Source organism: Musa acuminata, unplaced genomic scaffold (assembly GCF_036884655.1).
Source record: "Musa acuminata AAA Group cultivar baxijiao unplaced genomic scaffold, Cavendish_Baxijiao_AAA HiC_scaffold_42, whole genome shotgun sequence".
Taxonomy (NCBI): Eukaryota; Viridiplantae; Streptophyta; class Magnoliopsida; order Zingiberales; family Musaceae; genus Musa; species Musa acuminata.
In genome coordinates this window covers 282,699-306,984 of record NW_027020324.1, presented here as the reverse complement: position 1 = coordinate 306,984, position 24,286 = coordinate 282,699, and the positions used below count along the sequence as shown (strand labels likewise).

At 39.1% G+C, this 24,286-nt stretch overlaps 4 protein-coding genes across 4 annotated transcripts; 3 read left to right on the top strand and 1 right to left on the bottom strand.

Moving 5' to 3' along the window:
• The first annotated feature begins 3,587 nt into the window (after window positions 1–3,587).
• LOC135653870 (peroxidase 3-like) lies at window positions 3,588–4,953 on the top strand. The gene is made up of 4 exons (XM_065175490.1): window positions 3,588–3,850; window positions 3,927–4,118; window positions 4,200–4,362; window positions 4,445–4,953. The coding sequence occupies exons 1-4, from the start codon at window positions 3,641–3,643 to the stop codon at window positions 4,858–4,860; spliced, it is 981 nt and encodes a 326-aa protein (XP_065031562.1). The 5' UTR covers window positions 3,588–3,640; the 3' UTR covers window positions 4,861–4,953.
• Window positions 4,954–5,112: 159 nt separating this feature from the next.
• Window positions 5,113–5,727, bottom strand: LOC135653887 (NDR1/HIN1-like protein 2). The gene has a single exon (XM_065175515.1). It carries the CDS (start codon window positions 5,725–5,727, stop codon window positions 5,113–5,115), a length of 615 nt encoding a protein of 204 aa, XP_065031587.1.
• A 7,561-nt stretch (window positions 5,728–13,288) lies between these two features.
• On the top strand, window positions 13,289–15,954 carry LOC135653899 (BTB/POZ domain-containing protein At3g22104-like). Its single transcript, XM_065175531.1, has 3 exons — window positions 13,289–13,481; window positions 14,142–15,248; window positions 15,347–15,954. Exons 1-3 carry the CDS (start codon window positions 13,425–13,427, stop codon window positions 15,797–15,799), a joined length of 1,617 nt encoding a protein of 538 aa, XP_065031603.1. The 5' UTR covers window positions 13,289–13,424; the 3' UTR covers window positions 15,800–15,954.
• Window positions 15,955–20,585: 4,631 nt separating this feature from the next.
• Window positions 20,586–23,625, top strand: LOC135653879 (G-type lectin S-receptor-like serine/threonine-protein kinase At2g19130). Its single transcript, XM_065175505.1, has one exon. It carries the CDS (start codon window positions 20,964–20,966, stop codon window positions 23,436–23,438), a length of 2,475 nt encoding a protein of 824 aa, XP_065031577.1. The 5' UTR covers window positions 20,586–20,963; the 3' UTR covers window positions 23,439–23,625.
• The last annotated feature ends 661 nt before the right edge of the window (window positions 23,626–24,286 follow it).

Sequence of the window (24,286 nt, the reverse complement as noted above, 5' to 3'; positions counted from 1 at the left end):
TTTGCTTGAGGCCAATGTGATTATGCAGGAAGTTGGGGTTGAGATCGACAAACCTTTGCAGAGTGACCGACTTTATCACATAATTGGCAGACAACTCTTTGTTGGTTTGTGTGTTGAGGGCACTAAGACTGCTGATGATTGAAGTAGCCACCTTGGTTGTTGTGATTAAAATATTGATGATGTAGAGGATGTGTTTGGTTGGAGCTCAAAGGTTCAAAAGACATCTTGGTCAAACCTTTGTTGATAGTCTTGTTATACTGATTGCCCCTCCTCATGGATTTTTGATTGACTTGAGCTGTGATGGTTGGTTCGAACAATTTGTCCTCACACTTGAGATATATCTCAAAGTCAGTTAGCTTGTCGTAGAGTTTTTCGAACGATACTGGTGAATCACGTGCCCGTATTACTGCTGTCAGTTCCTTGTACTCATCTCCTAGGCCGTTGAGGATATAAATAGTAACTTCTTCATCACTGAGGGAATGACCTATAAAGACTAAGTTATCGATGATAATCTTTATGTTATGTAGATGATATTATTATCATAGGCAATGATTCCTTGGAGATTCAGACATTTCTAAAGCAGTTGGCTGATCGATTCTCCCTAAAAAATTTAGGCCTCTTGAACTACTTTTTAGGAATGGAAGTAACATTTACGTCCTCTGGTCTCCTCCTCTCATAGAGAAAGTATATTCAAGACTTATTATCAAAGATAGATATGCAGGATGTGAAATAAGTTGCTGCTCCTCTCTCTACTAGTGAATCACTCAAATTATATGATAGCAGCCCTATCATGAACTCAACTCAATACAGACAAGTACTTGGTTCCTTATAGTACTTGACTCTCACCCATCCGGATATCTCATTTGCAGTCAATAAATTATCCTAATACATGCACCAGCCTTCTGTTATATATTGGTCTATGGTTAAACAAATTTTGTAATATCTTAAATGGACCCTCAATCATAGTCTCTTTCTCCGCAAAGACACTCCACTTCATCTCCATGCCTTTGCTGATGCTGATTGGGCGAGAAACTTTGATGATAGAACCTCCACGTCAGAGTCTGTCATCTTTCTTGGGTCTAATCCGATCAATTGGAGTTCTAAAAAATAAAAGACAGTCGCTCGGTCTACAACTGAAGCTGAATATTGTGTATCGCTACCGCTGCTGCTGAACTCAATTGGGTTATAAATCTACTCAAGGAACTCAAAGTCAGCTCTACCATTACTCCTACAATATATTGTAACAATATTGGAGCTACTTATTTATATGTCAATCCAGTGTTCCACTCATGCATGAAACACGTTGCCATCAACTTTCACTTCGTGCATGATCAAGTTGTCAGACATCAACTTCATGTCTCTTATGTACATATGGCTGATCAATTAGCAGACTCACTCATGAAGCCTCTAGCCCATAAATTATTTTTGTTACATCGGTCTAAGATCGGTCTCTCTATTTTTGATAATAGAGAGATTTTCTCAACTGCATAGCAGATGAGATTTTCTCAACTACACAAAGAAATCTCATTGTTCAGTTGAAATCCTCTCCTTCACCACGTATAAATAGACACCAAATGATACTAATTGAGATGTGCTTTCCTTGTTTATACCATTTCACTCTTCGTTTTATCATTTGGTACTCAACTATCAACGAGAAGGATTAAATTATCTGAACAATAAGGAATTTATGTTTGGAAAGAGTTCTGTTCGATGAAAAAGGCTCTCTTAAGAGGAACAACAACACTGGTTCGATGGTGATGCATCGTAGACAAAGTTATCTGTTTGTTGTATCGCCTATATATAGGTATTGCCAAGACACTTGTGAGCCTTTCAAAGGTCCACTACAATAAAAAATAATGCTCTATGATAATGCTTAATTATTCGTTGGGCAAATTGAGACTCATGGATGATGTTGTCGAATACTTATTGAATTCTTGCTGATGTTTCAACACACTATTGGCTTCAATTCAGCAACAGATCACAGAAAGGGCTGTAGGATATATGTATTTAAGAATTTTCTTATCGTTGAAGAACTACTGCATTGCGGTACTTCATTTCCTCATCACCTATTAAATCGTTTAAGAAGAATGTTATCCTCCATCTTCTCTCCTCCTAATTGTTCACGATTTCTTTATAATTGTCTGTATAGCTAATTATAAAGAAGAAACCCACAAGTAATATGATGCAGAATAGCAGATTTCCTTCTATCTCAGTGGCATGCCGGGGAATGAATTTAGCTCAGCTAGGAGTTAAAGATGGGCTCTTGGATATTTGATATCGTTGTCATTGGGTTATAGTAGATTGACACGTAATAAGGCATATTACTGTATAATAACTCAAAACTATCTATCTTAAATATTTTTCACCTTAATCATAGTATTAATCTTGGCTTATGATAGAGCCAAAGTGCTTTATCGCACTATGCATAAGAGTCGCTTGGTAGATTAATTAATTTTGAACTATGATGATTCAATCGTTAGACTAACGATAAAAATATTAAATACTATGAGACTAATTATTTTGATGGAGCTATAAGCAGTAAGCTCCAAAAGCTTCGAACAAATTTAAGTGAAATTGAATTCTCAAATATTTATCCTATGAGTAATTTAAAATATTATTTTTTATATCTGAGAAATATTTTGATGTATATAATGTTTTCCATGTGTATAGAGAGAAAAATGAGATAATCAACTGATTGGTCAAATATGTTATAGTAATCAAAATTTTGATTTTCGAAAAAAAAAACTCTACCATCTCCACCAATAGAAGAAAATTTTGGTATGAATAAATCCAAGATTAATCATATACCAACCTCTTTGGATCCATTTGTCTTTCACGTTAACAACAGTGAGTACACCTAAAAGATACCCTATTACCCAAGTTTCCAAGGCAAAAGCAGCTCAAGCAGACCTAATATATCAAACAAGTTGCTATAAGAAAAGGCAAAGGGAATCCGATCTGCTTCGCAAAATAACTTTTCGGTGTCGTGCACAGATAAAACAAATGAAAACTTGTATTGCTGCAGGGAGAGATTAATTTCATTGGAGAGATTTGACTGTGACCGATGTCTGACCATTTTACTTACTGTAGTAATTCCATCATTTATTAGGTCAGCTAACGCATCATACGCAGGTCGGTAATCCACTGCATATGCATTATTTATCCTTTCTTTTCTTTGAGACGCATCATCTAAGATTTCTTGTTATGTTGGTTCTATCTGTTCATATTGTGTAAGGTAGTACTCACTATGTTAGATGGGCATCCCACACAAAACAACGAAGAAGCTGATGGCAGGACAGAATAGTATAGTGCAAGAACATGGCCCAGTGATAATTAATGAGTTCTACACAAAAGAAAAATAAATTACACTTTAAATTAACCAAAGAACACGAATAGCGAAAAGGTTTGTAGGTTGTTCATCATTGCATTTTCTCGAATACAAACAAAGAATTCACTGGCAAGTTTCTCAAGGCTTTACCTTGAAACCAAGAACATACATGCTGAAACATATTACTTAAAGACTGCTCTCTCTCTCTCTCTCTCTCTCTCTCTCTATATATATATATATATAGCAGAGAAGGCCTATATATTTGCCCCATCGAAGGATCATAGTAGATAGCTTCAGGCCACAGGAAGCAAAATGAGGAACGTGAGCGTCAGGTGCATTCTGATATGTGTTGTGTTGAGCTCACTGAGCTGTGTGAGGTCGGATATTGAGTTGGGTTTCTATGACAATAGCTGCCCGACCGCGGAGAAGATGATATTTGACTACGTAAAGCAGCACGTACCCAATGCACCTTCTCTTGCTGCTGCTCTTCTCAGGATGCACTTCCACGACTGCTTTGTGAGGGTGAGCATCCACCGGATATGCTTCTTTGTCTTCCCTTTTCACTGCTCTGATGGCTCTTCGTTTTTCCTGTTTTCAGGGTTGCGATGCTTCTGTGCTGATAAACTCCACCAGAAAGCACCAAGCAGAGAAATCGGCACTGCCGAACCAAAGCCTCCGTGGCTTCGATTTCCTGGACAGAGTGAAGAGCTTGGTGGAAGCTGAATGCCCAGGGGTTGTTTCCTGTGCAGATATCATTGCCTTGGTTGCAAGGGATTCAGTCGTAGCCATAGTAAGTAGCCAAAATATAATTAGATTATCCTATCCATCAGAGCCAATATATACTTAAATTCAACTCTGTTTACCACATTAGGGAGGCCCGTATTGGAATGTTCCAACAGGACGTAGAGATGGTCTGATCTCGAGGTCGTCGGAGGCATCCAAGGAGCTCCCTGCACCAACATTCGACTTCACTGCTCTTCGATCATCTTTTTCTAGCAAAGGATTAAATCTGAAAGATTTAGTAGTACTGTCAGGTGCTCAATTCGACATTGTTTCGTCAATTAAGATGTATTTTGATTGTAGAGGAGGACTAATATCGAACTCTCTTCATCGTAGGAGCTCATACTATCGGAGTCTCTCACTGCCGATCGTTCAGTAATCGGCTGTACAATTTCACCGGTAAAGGCGACGAAGTTCCCTCCCTAGACAGCTTCTACGCAGCCGACCTGAGGAAGAACAAGTGCAAAACTCCAAAGGACACGACGACGATTGTGGAAATGGATCCGGGTAGCTTCAGAACCTTCGATCTGGGATACTACAAACACCTGCTCCAGAGACGAGGTCTCTTCCGGTCTGATGCAGCTCTGGCCACTGATGCTGCCACCAAGTCGGCGATCATTAAGCTTGTGAACAGTCCCCTGGAAGTCTTCTTCAAAGAATTTGGCTTGTCTATGGAGAAGATGGGCAGGATTGAGGTAAAGACGGGATCTGCAGGCGAAATCAGGAAGGACTGTGCTGTCATCAATGTTTAGGCCTCTGTTCTTGCCCGAACTTATTGTGTTTGTTTTCATTTGGCATTTCAATGCGAATTCAAAAAATAAAAAAGCAGCTGAATATAATATTTATTTGTGGAACATTTTTCTTTGATGAATTGGCTTTATCGATGATATTTAGCATTATAACTCCTCAGACAAAGCACGGATATATTACAATCTATATATATATATATATATATATATATATATATATATATATATATATATAATGTAGGCAATAATATGATACTACTTCCGAGGCTTGAGCCGCGACCTCCGTTTCTTCTGAGAAGGGCGCATTCTCACCCTTTTGCTCGTTCTCGAGAGCTTCCCATCCTTCCCTACGTGGACGCTTCCCTGCATGCTCATCCGGTGCAGTCTGCTTCTCCAAAACCACATCTTGTACTTCACCGCCGCCATCAGCTCAAATCTCAGCTGCGCCGCTCCGCTGCTGATGGCGTCGCTGACCCACCGGCCGCAGCTCGCCCCTCCCCTCACCTGGGCAGTCTTCCCGTGGCCCTGGTAGAAAGGCTGTATCGTCGTTGACCCCACGCTCGCATCCATCACGTACAGCGACACGTTCATGTCGCTGTAATAAACCCCGCAGCCTCTGTTCCTGTTGGCGATTTCGATGCCGAAGAAGACGGTGGAGTCGGCGGTGCCGTTGTTTGGTTGCAGGATGGTGACCTCGACGATGGTGTAGGAGGGGTCGGAGATGCGGAGGCTCAGCCATATGAAGAAGACGACGAGGCCGGAGAGGACGAAGACTTGGAGCAGCCAACAATAGAACCTGTCCGTGTACGGCATGGCGAGCTCATCATGGGCTGCGAACGATGCTACGGGAGAAGAGGAGCAGAAGTGCATGTTAGGGGAGGAATCCTGAGAATTGCTTGCGGCTTGGAAAGCTTCTGATGCTTTCCTCCATTTCGAGGTTATTTTGAGGGGATTTGGGATATTTTGGACCAATATACAATCTTTCTCAAATGATTGGAAAAGAAATTGGGCTAATATACTGTCAGTGACAATAAACATACGAGATCGACCAGCGGCTCCCTCCACTGCCGCCGTCTCGTTAGTGACCAGCGCTCCACGGTCATACGAGATCGCAGCCCTAGAGCGCCGCCACGGCGACGCCCTCCTTCGGCGCCACTGCTTCCTCTGCCCGCGTTGATGGCGGCTCCTCCCGCTCGTAGCCTCGCCGCCCGCAAATATTGCTAAAAGGATGATGTCGCAAATACAACACTCGAAATGAAATTGAATTAGGCGAAAGAAGAACGAAAAAGCAAGCAAATGTCGAATTCGACGTGCGACATAGAAGCTTGGCAGTTCCATGCATCGCTCAAAGCATCACGTACGTGCCGTCGTGTAGGAGACATGTAAGACTAATAACTTTCTATTAACCATCACCAATATCATATATACAAAAAGATCATTCGCTGAGCAAATTCTATTAGGACTGGGACACAAATTCCACTTCCATAATATTCTACAAGCTTTCTAACATCAGCATCTCTAATCTAAAATTCAATTTAATTTCCGATATCATCGTCACCAACAATGCCGTCTCCGAATCCTTTTGAATGAGTTGACTGCCGCATGCACTCCAGGGCAAGTATGGCGTTGCTGGTGCTGCTGCTAGTTCTGACGTGAACGTAAAACCTGGATCGTGCCTGAGAAAACAAAAGGAATGTGTACTTGATTAGCATGTAATGTATATGTAACCGTTATTATTAAATATCTTATTTAATAATAATATAACCGTTCTCATTCATAATTTATTATAATGAATTTTTTCATTTATTATGGTTTAAATGATTTCAGTTTTTTATTCATTATAAATGAAATCGTTATTATTAAATTAAATATTTAATATTATTAAAAAAATTTATTATGATCCAAACGTTATAAATTTGAATTAATTTTTGAACGTTAAAAATTGATGATAATAAATGTTCTTGACGAGAGAACATCTATATAAACGAGGATTTTGGTCCTTGGACTCAACATCTCTTTAAAATAAGAATTTCTTACACCATCTAAAGTTAGAGTTAAGAGCCGAGAAGTGCCAAAGTTCAAGAATAAGAAATCGTTACAGAAATTCTTGATAACAATGGCTGAAGGTACGCTATTTCGTTTCTACATCAATTTTTATTGTGTTTCTATTATAATAATTTAGAAACATATTTTGGTATCAAAGATTTCTAACAGTTAGTATCAGAGCCCTATGACCTCTACCTTGATATGAGTTTTTATTTTTATATCATCAATATGGGTTTATTTTGGTTTCGTTTTGAAACTTCTTGATTTATTTCATATTGAGAATCAAGGATATAATATTTTCAATATTTTTCAATCAATAAAATGCTTATATTATGTATGCTTATTTGGTTATATTAATTATGCTTGTGAGTCAATTTTATATATCCAAAATGTCTAGTGATCCATATAATCTTAATTAATTAAAAATTAGTCATAACATCCTTAATTAATTAAAATTATATAGAAAGTTAAAATAAGGATCACATAAGTAATTAGATATCATATTATGACTGATTATATTTTATATAATAATTATTATCCCACATGATTTTTTATTATATTCAATATAATTAATTAGGATAAAATATCAAATTATTTTCATGAGTTACCCATAGGGATTATGAATTGGAATATAATTTGATAGTTTTATCATAAAGATCATTTGAATCTATTTGAATTAAAAATTTAGCCCACAGGTAATTTTTATGTCATGAGATTCATATTTTTTTGGCATGTTTCATATAGGTAAAACATGCAATTTAAAATATTAAGCCTCAAATTTTGACATAAACATATTTGATTTTATGTAGTTTCTCAAACTGTTAATTTATCTGATATTTGATATGACATTCCCGAACTTATAGGTGATAACTATAAGATATGGAAGGAGAGGGTTCTCCTCCATTTAGGGTGGATGAATATTGATTATAATATTAAGAAAGACGAACCACCTATAGTCACTAATACTAGCACTCCAACTGATGTCATGTTATATGAGCGATGGGAGCGATCCAATCAGCTCAGCGTGATGTTTATCAAGACTAAGATAACTATTGGCATATGTGGTTTTGTTGACCAGCATAAAAAAAGTCTGAGACTTGCTACAAGCTATTGATGAGCAATTCGTCACTTTGGAAAAGGCACTAGCAAGTACCCTAATAATGAAATTTTCATCCCTTAGACTCACTAACATAAAGGGTGTGGGTAAGCATATAATGCAAATGCGAGATATTACAACTATTAAGAAAGTCGAGGTTAATATGTCAGAATCTTTCCTAGTGCACTATATTCTGAACACCCTTCTACATTAATACAGACCTTTTAAGATTTCATATAATACACATAAGGACAAATGATCAATCAATGAATTAATAACCATGTGTGTTCAAGAAAAAGAGAGGCTAGTGATGGAACTGGGTGAGAGTGCATTACTAGTAATCACTCGTACGGAAAGAACAAAACTGACAAGAATCAAGCCAATCAGAATGCTCATCAGCAGAAAAAAGGTAAAATACCACCCCAAACTGATATCAAGAAAGAAGCAAGTTGTTTCTTTTGTAAAAAAAAGGGACACATAAAGAAAGAATACATGAAATTCCAACAATGGCTTGAAAAGAAAGGTAAACCAACCTCGTTTGTGTGTTATGAATCTAATATGGTTAATATTAATATTAACACCTGGTGGATTAACTTTAGATCAACAATCCATATTGCAAACTCTTTGCAGGGTATGCAAAACCTAAGAAAGCCAGTGAAAAGTGAGCAAAGTATCTAATCAGGAAATAAGATGGGCTCACATGTGGAGGCAATTGGAACATGCATTTTAACTTTAAGTAGTGGTTTTATTTTAAAATTGGAAAGGACTTTTTATGTACCAAGTTTCTCATGAAACTTAATTTCTGTTTCCAGACTCATACCATTTGGGTATTCCTTTAATTTTAAAGATATATCATTTTATTTATTATATAAATCTGATTATGATAGGAAAGTAATTTTGTCTGATGATCTTTACCATATATTATTATAAAATGATGATACTCGAAGTTCAATGCATGTTCACACTAGTACTAAAAAGTATAATATTAATGAGGACTCCTCTATATTATCTATATTATGACATCGGAGATTAGGACATATCTTCATAGAAAGAATTAAGAGATTAGTTAATGATATGGTGCTTAATACTCTTGATTTTACTAATTTTAAGACTTATGTAGACTATATTAAGGGAAAGCAGACCAATAAATCCAAAAAGGGTGCTAATAGGAGTTCAGACATATTAAAGAATATACATACTGATATATGTTGTCCAGACATGGACATACATGATCAGAAATACTTCATCTCCTTTATAGATGATTACTCGCGATATATGTATATATATTTACTTTATAACAAAAATAAAACATTGAACGCCTATAAAGTCTTTAAGGCTGAAGTTGAGAACCAATGTAGTAAGCAAATTAAAATTGTGAGATCAGATAGAGGTGGAGAATATTATGATAGATATATTGAAAATGGGCAAGCACCTGGTCCTTTTGCTAAGTTTCTTCAAGAACATGGGATTGTTGCCTAATACACTATGCCTGGTTCTCCAGATCAGAATTGTGTTGCAGAAAGAAGAAACCAAACATTATTAGATATAGTGCAGAGTATGCTTAGCAACTACAATCTTTCTAAGTTCTTATAGACTGAAGCACTAAAGATGACTATGTATACATTAAACAGAGTTCCAACCAAGGCTGTCCAAAAGACACCATTTGAATTATGAAAAGGTTGGAAACCGAGTTTGCGACATATACACATTTGGAGATGTCCGTCTGAGGTCAGAATGTCCACAAGAGAAGAAACTGGACCTGAGGACTATTAGTGGGTATTTCGTTGCATATGCTGAAAAGTCCAAAGATTATATGTTTTATTATCCATCTCATATAACTAAGATTGTGGAATCAAGAAACGCTAAATTTCTTGAGGATGACGTGATTAGTGAAAGCGATCATTTCAGGAACATAGTTTCTGCACATGATCATATAGAATCTCAATCTTCTACATCAAATGATAGATTGGTTATAGTTCATAGCACTCCTCAAGTATAAACTAGTGTTGAATAATCAATCATTGAAATTCCATAAGTTACTGATAGTATTCTAATAGATCAAGCAGTTCAGGAATTACAACAAGCTCCTGAACAACTAGTTGAACCACAAGTTCCTTAGGGAAACATTGGCACAACATTAAGAAAAATTCTAGAAATAAAGATCAGCAATTCCTAGTTATTATGTTGTATATCTACAAGAATCTGACTATAATATTAGAGCCAAAAATGATCTTGAAACATTTTCACAAGCCATGAGTTGCAAAGAGTCAAATTTGTGGTATGATGCCATGAAAGAAGAGATGAATTCCATGATGAGCAATGGAGTCTGGGATCTTGTAGAGTTGCCTAATGAAGCAAAGACTATTGGTTGTAAATGGGTCTTTAAAACTAAGAAAGATTCGTTATGCAACATTGAAAGATACAATGTAAGACTTGTTGCAAAGGGATTTACTCAAAAAGAGGTAATCGATTATACGGAGACATTTTCTCCTGTATCTAAGAAAGATTATCTTCTTATCATTTTGGCATTGGTTGCTTATTTTAATCTTGAGTTGCAACAAATGTATATGAAAATATCATTTCATAATGGAGATATGGAGGAAGAGGTTTATATGAAACAACCTAAATGTTTCTCCTCTAGTATTGGTGAATACTTAGTTTGTAAGCTTAAAAAGTCTATATACGGTTTAAAACAAGCCTCCGGCCAATGGTATTTTAAATTCTATGAAGTGATTTCTTCATTTGGATTTATTGAAAATCCCATGGATAAATGCTTATACCAGAAGGTCAGTGGGAGTAAAATATGTTTCCTTATTTTATACGTAGATAATATTTTGCTTGCAACTAACGATAAGGGTTTACTGCATGAGGTGAAATAATTCTTTTCTAAAAATTTTGACATAAATGATATGGGTGAAGCATCTTATGTCATTGGCATTAAGATCTATAGAGATAGACCTCGAGGTATTTTAGGTCTATCACAAGAAACCTATATCGATAAATTTTTAGAAAGATTTCGGATGAAGGATTGTTTACCAAGTGTTGCTCCCATTGTGAAAGGTGATAGATTCAATTTGAACCAATGCCCAAAAGAACAACCTTGAAAAGGAATCAATAAAAAACATCCCATATGCTTCTGCCATAGGAAGCCTTATGTATGCTCAGGTCTGTACTAGACCTGATATTATATTTGTTATAGGGATGCTAGGTCGATATCAGAGTAATCCAGGTATAGACCATTGGAGAGCTATAAAGAAAGTGATGAGGTATCTATAAGGAACCAAAGATTACATGCGTATGTATAGACATACAGACAATCTAGATATGATTGGTTACTCAGATTCAGACTTCGCCGATTGTGTTAATGTTCGTAAATCAACATAAGGATATATTTTTATGATGGCTGGTCGAGCTATTTCTTGGAGAAGCACTAAGCAGACCTTGATTGCTACTTCTACCATAGAAGCTGATTTTGTCTCTTGTTTTGAGACTACTTCACATGGTGTATAGCTTAAGAGTTTTATTTTTGGGCTTAGAATTATGGATTCTATTTTTAGACTATTAAAAATTTTATGTGATAATTCAGCTACTGTCTTTATGGCTAAAAATAATAAAAGTCAAAGTCAAAGTAAACATATCGACATTAAGTATTTAGCCATAAGAGAACGTATAAAAGAAAAGAAAATGATCATTGAGTATATTAGCACTGAATCGATGATTGCTGATCCTTTGACTAAAGGCATGCCACATTTGAAATTCAAGGATCATGTAGAGAAAATAAGACTTGCTTATACTTTATAATTATATTGAAACTCTTATATATTTAGAAATTTTCTCATTCATATGCACATTAATTTGAGAAAATATATTGTTACTAGACCAAGAATAAATATAAAGTTTATTCATTAAGTAATATTACCATATTAAGATTAAGAAATTAAATACATCATGATACATGGATGATAATACTCACTCTTAGAGGACTTATCGCTATGATTTGTATATTTATTTAATAAAAAAATTATTCAATAAAGTTTAATTCAAATTATTAAGCTAAACATATGATCAAATGGGAGAATATAACCGTTATTATTAAATATCTTATTTAATAATAATGTAACCGTTCTCATTAAGATTCATAATTCATTATCATGAATTTTTTCATTTATTATGGTTTAAATGATTTCAGTATTTTATTCATTATAAATAAAATAGTTATTATTAAATTAAATATTTAATATTATTAAAATTTTTAATTATGGTCTAAAAATTATAAATTTAAATTAATTCTTGAACATTATGAGTTGATGATAATAAATATTTTTTATGGGAGAACAGAACATCTATATAAACGAGGATTTTGATCCCTAGGCTCCACATCTCTTTGAAGTCAAAAGAATTTCCTATACTATCTAAAGTGAGAGTTCAAGAAGTGCCCAAGTTCAAGAAGAAGAAATCGTTACAAAAATTCTTGATTAGCATCCCCTAATTTAAAACATTATCAAACCTTCTCAGATCTCACTCAAATAGAGTCACATGAAATATATCACGTGTTCATGGGCCGGCAGAAGGTTTATTTATATCAACGTATCAGGCCATATGGAATGAGCTGCATTGGTAAACCAAGTACTATTTGGGTCCATTAGGCAATGTCAAATAGAGTCGTCACATGAAATAGACAGAGGATACGTAATTGGGCTGATCTGAACCAGTAAAGATTGCATCCACCCCTGTCCCTGTCACTCATTCCTCCCTCTCCGTCCGCTGGTTGAACAGTCAACAGAAGTAGGGACAGTTTGGGCACATAAAGATTGGATGGAGAGGAGAAGCTTAGGCACTTTAAAGATGGGAAGATGCACTGTTTTGTTTGTATGTTGTTTGTTGGAGAACTTGTGATGAGCAGTGAGGTTGAGGTGTTGCGCTGAAAGAGGGAGAGAAGGAGAGCGAAAAGAAAGACACCTTGTGCACAAGGCTTTGGGCATGAAGAGGGAAGAGCATCAGTAAGCAGCATTGTGACACTGGGAGACCCAACAGAGATGTCAGGAGACTCTGCTTTGGCGCTTCATCTACTTCTATCCCGTCTCCCCCACTTTCCTCTGTGTCTCCTGGGCCTTGGTGACTCGACGATGTGACTCCTATCCCTCTTTTCTCTTCTTTTCCTTCTCTCGTCGATTGACCAGCCGAGGAACTCACGCTGCCTCCCTTTGTCCTGTATTCACCTTAAGATATTATTCCGTGTGTTCCTTTTTTTTGCCTTCCACCTCCTTTCCCATCTTCATCATTGTAGTCCTTTCTTGTGGTGCTTTTTGGCGAACTTTCTTGTCATACTTACTGCTCACTCGTTGGATTTCTTGAAGCGTTCCGAAGCCCTTCTTTTTCCTTTTGTTAAAGCCTGTTGGTGGTGATTCTGCTGCGAGTTGCTGCGATGACTTGCGATCTTGAAGTGGACGTCAATGGGGAAGAGATCTTCCTGGTTGATAAGGTAAGCCTTCTTTCCCAGTTCACAACGATCACCAAGAGGACTTCTTTGAATTGTAACTGAGGTCTTCTTTTTCTTGGAAGTGAGAGTTCAATTTTGATTCTTTGTCTGATTCGTTTTCTCCTCCTGCTTTTGCATTCGATGTTATCATTCTCCGGAAGGAACAATTTTTCCTCCTATATTTTAATTTTAATCTTTTGATCTGTTTTCAACGTTTAAAGCAAAACAGATTCCCTCCTTTTGTTTTTTTTACCCCGTCTTCTAATTTTTGGATCCTTTTCTCTCTCATTTATGAAGTCTTCATGTGAGTACTCAATGCTCTCATGTCGTCTTCATGCTCGGAGTTACTGTGGACGCTTAAGAGGGACCGATTCTGCTCTCTTGCTTCACTGTGCATATTGAATGCATGTACTAACAGCTCACCTTCTTTGCCTCTTTCGAATAACGGTACTTCGGGAGGACTTTTCATTCTCCATTACTGCTGCCTTGTTTCTTCCACGAATTTAATGCTTTGGAACGTCGCCTCGAGAAGTTTTAGTTTCACCCATTCCTACTTTGTTGTGAGTTGTTCGCTTGCCATTTTGGTGTGCCACTGTTACCATCTCATAATTCACAGCATTATTAGCAGGCATTTGGTAGTCTGAGTCGATTGATTCTTTACAGGAAGTCCTCTCATCCTTCTGCGGAAGAGTGAGGAAGTTGATCGATCAAACATCCATCGCTTCAGCCACAAAACCCCTCAAAGTGGCATTCACGGACTTGCCTGGAGGAGCAGAGGCATTTGAGTTGATGACAAGGTTATGCTACAACAATGTCGCGACTCGGATGACTTCCCGCACCACCTGCCTTCTGCACTCTGTCGCTCACTTCATGGAAATGACTGATGGCGGCGTTTCTTCCTCGGTGAACCTGTTGAAGCTGATCCAGAAGTCTCTCGAGGGGATCCCTTACTGGTCATGGTCTGAGATCGTACGCGCCCTGAGACAATGCCAAGATTTGTTTCCGGTGGCGAGCACCTCGGGGTTGATGGATAGAATTCTGGAATCCCTGGCTGGTAGAATCACAGCAGCCAGCGATGTTAGTCCGGCAGTCTCCTCTCCTGAGAGCTCTGCGTTCCGGTTCTCGTTCGACACGAGAAGCACGATGAGCACCAAAAATTGCAATCACCGAGCTTGGTGGTTCGAAGATCTTGTGGTGCTGAACCCCGCCATGATCGAAAAGATCGTCAAGAGCATGGTTCTTCACAAAGTAGATCAAGTTTTGATCAGTAGGTTCCTTGCTCATTACCTGAAGAGTGCAGCGTCCAACGCCTCCTCGTCCGACAAGAAAGAGGCCGCTGAAACCATCATCAACCTGCTCCATTCTCTTGATGCAAGCTGTGTGTCCTGCAAGGGTTTGTTTGGTGTTCTTCGAATCTCCTCGTCCTTGAAGATCAGCAAGTGTTGCCAGAGCAAACTGGAGAGTATGATAGGCAACAAGTTCGATCAAGCGACGTTAGATAATTTACTGGTTCCAGCTCCTTCAGGGACGAAGAGCCTCTATGATGTGAATCTAATCTTAAGGTTCTTGAAGTCCTTCCTCAGAATCGAGGGTCGTAAATCCATAACCCAGTTGAAGCAGGCAGGGAGCTTGATGGACTCGTACTTGGCGGAAGTTGCCCCAGATTCCTCTTTGAAGCCTTTAAAGTTCGTGGCACTCGCCACAGCTCTGCCCGACGAAGCAAGAGACTCCCATGATGCGATTTACGGTGCCATCGACATGTATCTCGAGGTATCCTTGGAATAATTCGTGAGGCAAAACCTTTGAAGTGTCCAGTTGAATGATTTGTTTTAGCTGATTCTTCACTGCTGTGCTCATGGAATTCTCAGGTTCATACTCAATTATCGGGCGAGGAGAAGATGAAGATGTTTTGTGCAATAAACTACGAGAAGCTGTCGTCAGAATCCTGCAAACACCTTGCGAGCAACAGGAAGTTCCCCTCAAGAACGGCCATCCGAGCTCTCATTTCTCAGCAATCGAAGCTCAGGAGTCTGCTCAAGGAGGTCAACCAATTGAAGAAGCACAGCGGTGCTCTGCCTAAGGCAAATCCGAGCAAGGAGAATAGATTCAGTGATGATGAGCAGATCATTCTTTACGCGAAGAAGGTGGACTTGTCGACGGAGAACGAGAAGCTCAAGTCCCAGCTGCAAGGAATGCAGTGGAAGGTGATGGAATTGGAAAGGATCTGCAGGAAGATGCAAGCACAAATGGCAAGGGCCACGAAGAAGAACAGAACGGTGAGTCCAAGCAATGCCAGATCGCTGCCCAGGCTGTGCTCATGATCTCACACGGATTCATCGATCCCACATACTTTTTGTACATATTATTACTGACGAGTGGGTCTCACCAGAATCTGAGATTTTGCTTTTGTTCCTTCCTGTAAAGCTGATGGAGAACAGTAGCTTTAGCAGATGAAAATGAGAGGCGGTTGGATTGATGTGTTTTTGAGCATTGAGATGTCTATTTGTGAAGCTAATGCCCTGTTCTCCTCCTCCTCTTTAATCATTATTGTCCATAGTACTTGCACCTTTTATGAAGCCTCATGGGAAGACTTGTCTGTCATCTGTGTCTGCTTGCACTGCCTGGAACAGCTTGTGGGCAGGACATGAATAATAGAAACGCGGCATGATGCTTCTCATATGCAAATAACAAGCAAAAGTACTTCCCCTCGAATGATGGAGAATCAATCAGTGAAAATTATAAAGGAGGCTGACATACATATATGATTATAATACCATCTTCACCTTGTAATCCACTTCGGATACAAAGAATATATGCATAACAAGTCTTGAAGTCTTGACTTTTCCTTTTGCAGCAGCCATAACACCTCCTCTGAGGTCCATGTTATTGTATTCGACATGACACACGACATTAATGGTGAAGCCATTAATGCCCAAAGGAGGTATCATCTCACGGTGCCCCAGGCGAGGAACGCGGCAGAGGACGCTCTGAGGTTGTGGGACACCCAACACGCAGCACTGTCACTGCATTTAGGGTGGAGGGATGTGCACGCCATTGTACAGTAGAGTGAGGGCAAATGGAAGCAGACATTGGGCGTGTGACTACGAGACAGGCCAAGTTTTATTCTTCCTCCGGAGAAGCTTCTTCGGATGCTCTCTCCTTGCGTGTAGCTCTCCGCAGAAGCAACAAAAGACTCATCTAATGTCCTTGCATTTACTCCAAAAGCCATATGAATAATCAAGACAAACATACTGCTCATCTCATTCTGTTCATATATTAGCCTTGATGCGTTCACCTCTGTTTTCCTCCATGGATCCTCTGTGAATCCAAATCATATCAGGGCGACGATAGATGATGATCTACCTGCAATGAGAACATTCAAGTTGACACCGAATTAACCCTCTCACATGCAGTGTTCGATGTTCTGCTGGAAGAAGTGGGATTTTGTAGGCGACTCGGAGCTCGAAAGTGAAAACACACTCTATATTAATTGTGCTCTGTTCTTTCTCTCTCTCTCTCTCTCCCTTTTTCTTTTGAGTGAGAAACCCAACTAATAAAATTTCACTTTCCTCTTAGTTTATGACATAATTACTTTTTATTGTTCTGTTCTTATACCATACAAAATTCAAATAACACAAGTATTTTCATCAAATCATCTCATGCAACATTTTATTCTCCAGGCATAAGATTTTTCATCATCAAAAAGCTTCAATTTTCACGAAGAACACTTGATTTACGGGACAGAAAAGAAAAAAGAGAATGGAGGATAACCAAAGAAAGGGACTTCAGAAAAGAGATGACAACACGAGGATCCATTACTGATTCCATCAAGAACAGGACAAGAAACCAATGTACCTAATCGGTAAGAAAACTAATGAAGTGTGGACATCGTTCCCACCCTGCACTCAACATCTGACCTTTCGAAACCTAAAAGCGGAGGAATCATTCAGTACACGCTACCCATACCATATTTTAATTCTTTGGTCCACAGGGACCCCATGATTAGGATAACAACAACATGGTCAGACACCTCTGACGCTGCTTCTCTTTTTGATCTGTGATTTGGGTTGAACTCACTGCTTGGTTTGACTCACCTCATAGTTTATAGACCAGTAGTTGAAAGCTCTCTGCCCAGCTTCTAAAGTAATAGAATTTGGTTGCATTGAAGTGAGATCTGCTCGATTCTTCTATGCTTGTGCGGAGCAGTGATGGAGAATGCATGAGAACCATGTTCTTTGAATCCAGTTATCAACATGGCCACACGAGCAAGAAGGTTTCTATGTGTGGTCATTCGAATCCAAAGCGATGCATATCAAAGAAAGAGAACAGACGATGACCACATTGAACGAAGCATGGTGATCGAAGAACACGCAAACAAAGTGGAGATTGCTTGACATGCACTTGTGTTCTAAGAGCACGACAACCAGAAGCCAATTGAGTTCTTACGCAAACCGTTCTATAGATAGATAGGTATTCAAATTTATTATAGATGATTGGAATGCCAAAAAAACAGAGGTAGAACACATCGGTGTGATGTAGTCGATGAATGGAAATGCGAGCAGCAGCATCTGTGTCATATAAACAACGATTAAGACAGCGTCGCTTGGAAGGGGAGCAAAAGACGTGACATGGGGTCTGATGAGGGAAGAGGTTAACCGAGTTATGGGCACAGCCTGCGTGGAGATTCGGAAACGCAGAGATGACGTGACGAGCACAGCAACATCGTCCTCGTGTCTCCCGCCACCTCCATACCCATACTCACCTCCGAATCAAGCAACGGAGGTAGCATTTATTGTTCTTCTTCATCTTCGTCTTCTTCCTTAGTTTATGGTTTCTCTGTACGTGTTGTCTAAGATTGGAATCGTCTTCATCTCCGCTCTGCATCTCCTCGGTGTCAATGCGACGCCGGTTGGTGGACTTTTGCACCTCCGCTCACTGCGCTCGAGACAGTGGGCGATGGGGGAGATGCTATTTGATTAATCATGGTTTTTGATGAGAGAATGTTTGAATCGATTATTATAAGCATTTGGAATCTTGCTGTGGATTTAATTACTTCACGGTTTCTCCGATGGATGGGATTCGTCGATTGATTTGAACTCCCTATGAGTTAGTTCATGGATTCCAAATTTGACTTACGGTGGAATATAATTTTCATTTTTATGGCAAGTTTTGAGTTTATGAACGAATTTTTCTTGTTAATATATACATTAATGATCGATTGATTGGGAATATCCTCGTTGAACTTGAAATGTGTTGTTACGTATGTAATGATTTAAGTTGTAGACCCAAAAATGGTCAATATGTTTGAGATTAATGATGGAAATATAAGAGATCTGTAACCTAAAACATTAGAACAGCCCAAATATTTGAAGCCTAATTTTGTCAATGTTGGGCCCAAAGAACCAACAGTTGGTCAGTCTGCTAAGTTTAAGATTCTTTAACGAGAAATCCAACGGTTGATTTTGCAAACCGATTTTTATCGGAATAGAACTAAATTTTTAAGAGTCGTATAAAGTTGGGAATGCATTAAAAAATTATTAAATCAAGCTTATTATAATAATAATAATTAATATACTAAAAGAAAAATAATAATTTCACCTATTGCAATTGTGACATCGCGATTAGACCAATAACGAAAAAACTAAGATTAACTTATAAGAGAGGCTAATTATATATTAGAATCAAGATATTATTTAATCTTATTCAAATAAAATTATTTTTTTAATTATATAAAATTATTTCTTAAATATTATATAGGGATTTTAATATTTCACTTTTTATAAATATAGAGATTCTAGTATAACTTATGAAAGTATAGAGATCGAAATATTAAAATTAGCTAATTACATGAAATAATATTATATAATTAACCCTTATAAAAGTTTGATAAATATATTATTATTAATTTTAGTTTAAGTATTTTGATTAGTGGTTTAGAACAAATGAAGTTAATAGGATAGTTAGCCTATCATGTTTAGATCATGATATTTGGCATCAAAATTAATCTAATATTTAAACAAGTAGGAAAGGATTATTTGTTGATGAAGTCAAAAAGATTCATCATGACATAGAGCCATACTACGAATATTTTAACTAATGATTTAGGTCAAATGAAGTTAATGGATCAATTAGTCTAATTTAATTTAATTTATCACTTTATAATTATTAATTACAATGGACTCGAGTCTAACAATAAGAGAACTTTATTTATGTAACTCTTTCATACTCCATCGGATGTAATAATTGACTCTTTAATCTTCTTAAATTTTAATTACTGATTTAAAATTTAAAATTAAAATTAATAGTAATTTATTCATCATATTTTTTATAAATTAATTTAAATATTTATCTGTTAGATGCCGAGCATTTGTTAGATCACCCAACTAAGATCCATTTGCGTTTGAATATTCAACCACGATCTCATCAAAATGATTGAAACTTTAATCATGTCATATTAGTTTCGCTCAATGCGATTCACTATGTTTAGAACGTACTTAAAAGTCAATGCTTAGTCAAATTGAACCGTTCAATTAGTGTATTTTCTTCGTTCTTTCGTGACATATAAATTATCACGATTCACTTGGATTGTAAGAGAATTCCTAATCTCAGCTTCGTTAGAATTTTCTTACGTTGATGCCTAGCAGTAATCAAATTATTATAAAAGCCTATAAAATTATTATAAAATTAAGCTATTTATAAAAGCCTATAAAAAATTATAGTAATTGAAATAAATTATTATTTTATTTAAAATTCTCATATTTGATCGAGTATTCAACATCTTCTTAATTTTATTTACATTTTTATATAAATAGTTAAAATCAAATTGAACTGATTCACACATCGTGATCGTGAGTGAGACTGACTCGACATGTCTCGACTTATGACGGTACTCATGGTATAGATATAACGATGCTAAGGTGAACACACGTTGATGTCTGATTAGATTAGCTGCGTGTGTTGGACCAGATGCTCTGCTTGCTAAATTCGGCCACATCACTCCATCTGACGCGGCTGACACATTCACCACAGAACGTGTCAGTCCAACGCATTCGGAGTCAAAGAATTCACACTGGGGAAAGCGTTACGTGAAGCTCACAGCTTCTTCTATTCAATTTGATCATCTGCTACTGTGTTCCTGGGAATCCAACGCACGCAACATGAGACGACGAGATCCACCCTCTTCGTCTTCTAGATCTCATCGTTGCAACCAAAAAGTCATCCGGTTATACTATCGTCTCCTTCGATGTGTTTTCCTTATTCAGTCCGCAGAAAGTCTTCTCACACATTGGAATTTAGACCAATTCCACCTTCAGTACCAAAAATCTTAGGTTCTTCCAATCTCATATTCATTTTGATCATTATTTTTCTATTAACATGCATGCTGGTTTTCCATCAGAGAATTGGTTTATGAGCTTTCGAGATGGTGTTCTTGTGAGCTGATATCACAAGGATCTTTCTTTCTGATCCTGTTCATTCCAAAGCTTCATGGCTCTTCTAAGAGCTGCGTGCCTCTCCCCCCTTCCCCTATCTCTTCTGTTCCTCCTCCTTCCCTTCTTTGCACTCCACCACGCCCCTCTCTCCTCTGCGGCTGACACCATCTCTGCCAACAATTCTCTATCGGGGAGCCAAACCATCACATCCGCAAGTGGCACCTTTGTGCTGGGCTTCTTCAAGCCAGGTAACTCCTCCGGTAACTATTATGTCGGCATCTGGTACAGCATCTCCAATGTCACCCGGGTTTGGGTAGCCAACAGAGAAAACCCAGTTGCAGATCCAAGCATGTCAGAGCTCAGAATCTCCGATGATGGCAACCTGGTCCTCCTCGATCAGTCCGAAGCCATCATATGGACCACTAATACCAGCGTATCCTCCAACTCCACCGTTGCTGTGATCCTTGATTCTGGTAATCTCCAGCTGAGAGATGCGTCCAATGAATCCCACGTCTTCTGGCAGAGCTTTGATCACCCCACAGACACTTGGTTGCCTGGAGGCAAACTTGGGTTGAACAAGGTGACCAACCAAACCCAACACCTCACGGCCTGGAAGAACTCTGCTGACCCTGCTCCAGGAATTTTCTCACTCGAGCTAGATCCAAATGGAACCAGCCAGTACTTCACGTTATGGAACATGACCACAAGGTACTGGACAAGTGGGATTTGGAATGATAAGATCTTTAGCAATGTTCCTGAGATGACATCGAACTATATTTATGACTTCCAATATGTCTCCGATGAAAAGGAGAACTACTTCACATACACCGTCAATGATGACAAAATCATAACCAGATTTGTCATGGATGTATCCGGCCAGATCAAGCAGTCTACATGGTTGTTCAGTACACAATCGTGGCTATACTTCTGGTCTCAGCCGAGACAGCAATGCCAGGTGTATGCTCTATGTGGAGCTTTCGGCCGCTGCAACGAGATCATCACGCCTTTCTGCAACTGCGTCACAGGTTTCAGTCCCAAGTCTCAAAGCGATTGGAATTTGGGTGATCAAAGCGGGGGGTGTGTGAGGGACACTCCACTGGCATGTCAAAGCAGCTCACCCAATTCAGAGAAAGATAAGTTCCTTAAGATGACAAACATGAGGTTACCTGTGAACTCGCAGAATCTGTCCGGCGTCGGGAGTGAAGAAGCTTGTGAGGTGGGTTGCTTGAGCGACTGTTCTTGCACTGCTTATTCCTACAATAGCAGTGGCTGCTCCGTGTGGTACGGGGATTTGATGGATCTGCAAGAACAATTCAACGGGTCAGATGCAAGCATCCTTTACCTTCGTTTGGCTGCGTCAGAGTTGCCGAGTTCCAGCAGCAGTAAAGGAACCATAACCTGGATCGCTGTTGGCGTCACGGTGGCCGTTTTAGCTTGTGTGGCCATCGTATGGTTCATAACATGGAGGCGCCGAAGCAGACGAATGACCCGCGTATCAAGGGCCGTGGGGGGTGCGCTGGTGCCCTTTAGGTACGGTGAGCTGCAGCATGCCACGAAGAACTTCTCACACAAGCTTGGTGAAGGAGGTTTCGGGTCGGTGTTTAAAGGGTGGCTACCTGACTCGACCGTCATCGCCGTGAAGAAGCTCGAAGGCCTTCGACAGGGAGAGAAGCAGTTCCGAACGGAGGTCAGCACCATCGGCACAATCCAGCATGTAAACCTGGTTCGTCTCCTTGGTTTTTGCTCCGAAGGAGACAAGAAGCTGCTGGTTTACGAGTTCATGCCAAAAGGCTCCTTAGACACTCTGCTCTTCGAGCCCACTCCAACGGCTTTGGATTGGAAGACAAGATACCAAATTGCCGTCGGAACCGCGAGAGGATTAGCTTACCTCCATGAGCAATGCAGAGACTGCATCATACATTGTGACATAAAGCCAGAGAACATATTGTTGGACGAATCGTTCGTCCCCAAAGTGGCCGACTTCGGTTTAGCGAAGCTTGTGGGACGAGACTTCAGCCGAGTTCTGACTACTATGAGAGGAACGAGAGGCTATCTTGCGCCCGAATGGATCGCCGGAGTAGCGATCACGGCCAAAGCAGACGTTTATAGCTATGGAATGATGCTGTTAGAAATTATATCAGGCAGGAGGAACTTGACGGGACCTGAGGAAGGAAGTCATGGTTTCTTCCCTGCATTGGTGGCCGGAAAACTTGTCGACGGGGAAGTTGAAAGCTTGCTAGATTACGGGTTGGGTGGCGAAGCCGAGTCGGAGGAGGTCGAAAGAGCTTGCAGACTTGCTTGTTGGTGCATTCAGAATGACGAGCTATCCAGGCCAACAATGGGGCAGGTCGTTCAAGTTCTGGAGGGATTCCTGGAAGTTAACGTGCCTCCTATTCCAAGATCACTTCAACTTCTTGCAGACGAAACGCCGGATCACAACATCAATTTCTACTTCGACTCCCAGACCAGGAGTGCCACATCCAATAGCTCCCAGGTCAAAAGCACTACCTCAAACAGTTCTGGTGCGTGAAGATTTGAAATTTCTGTAAGTCATTTAGATCGGAGTGGGTAGAAAATGAAGTCTTCCCAAGATATGGATTCTTTTAGCATGTGTTAGATTATCTTAGTTATCGTGTTTGTGTACTTGCACATGAGGATTGTATCTCTGATGTAACATATCTCAATAATTACACAAATAAATATCTTCATTTGTGAGATCTATCATTTACATTAAATAACTCGGATATCTCGATGGACACGAATATTATATCCAACTGTAATCGTCACACGACGACGCTGGCACGCCTGCAACCATTCGTTGCGCTCATCATCGTGGACCGGTATATCTAATTCGCGTGGCACCACGGATCACAGCTGTCGATGACGTAAAGATACGGATATGATCCACCAGAAGAGAGGTGGGATCTCATACAAAATTGCTTCTATCTCATTACAGAACAACGGCAGATCAGATGTGTTGGCGAATTGACCATAGGATGCAGGCATAGTACATTTACAGATGAAAGCCACGATGGAGCGGATCTTCGCCTCTTAATTCGGCCGCCTTTCAAAGTTAACCAAATAAAAGCTACAGTGGTTGGGGCCGATGTGGGCCACACACGCAATTTACGCGCCACGCCGACAACTAAACGCCGACGCGCCCTTATTTCCCTCCTGTCTCACGCGGAAACACATTAGTAAGCCAATACACTGCATATGATAATGGTCATGCCGAGGTGCCTCAAATTACCGTTTCACCCCTGATTTAGTTGAATGTTTTGGCTTTTTGCAGTTCCGCAATATCCGCCCAAATTTAAGTGTATTAAATATCTAATCAGATTAGCCAAAAAAAATGAAGAATCTCTCTCTCTCTCTCTC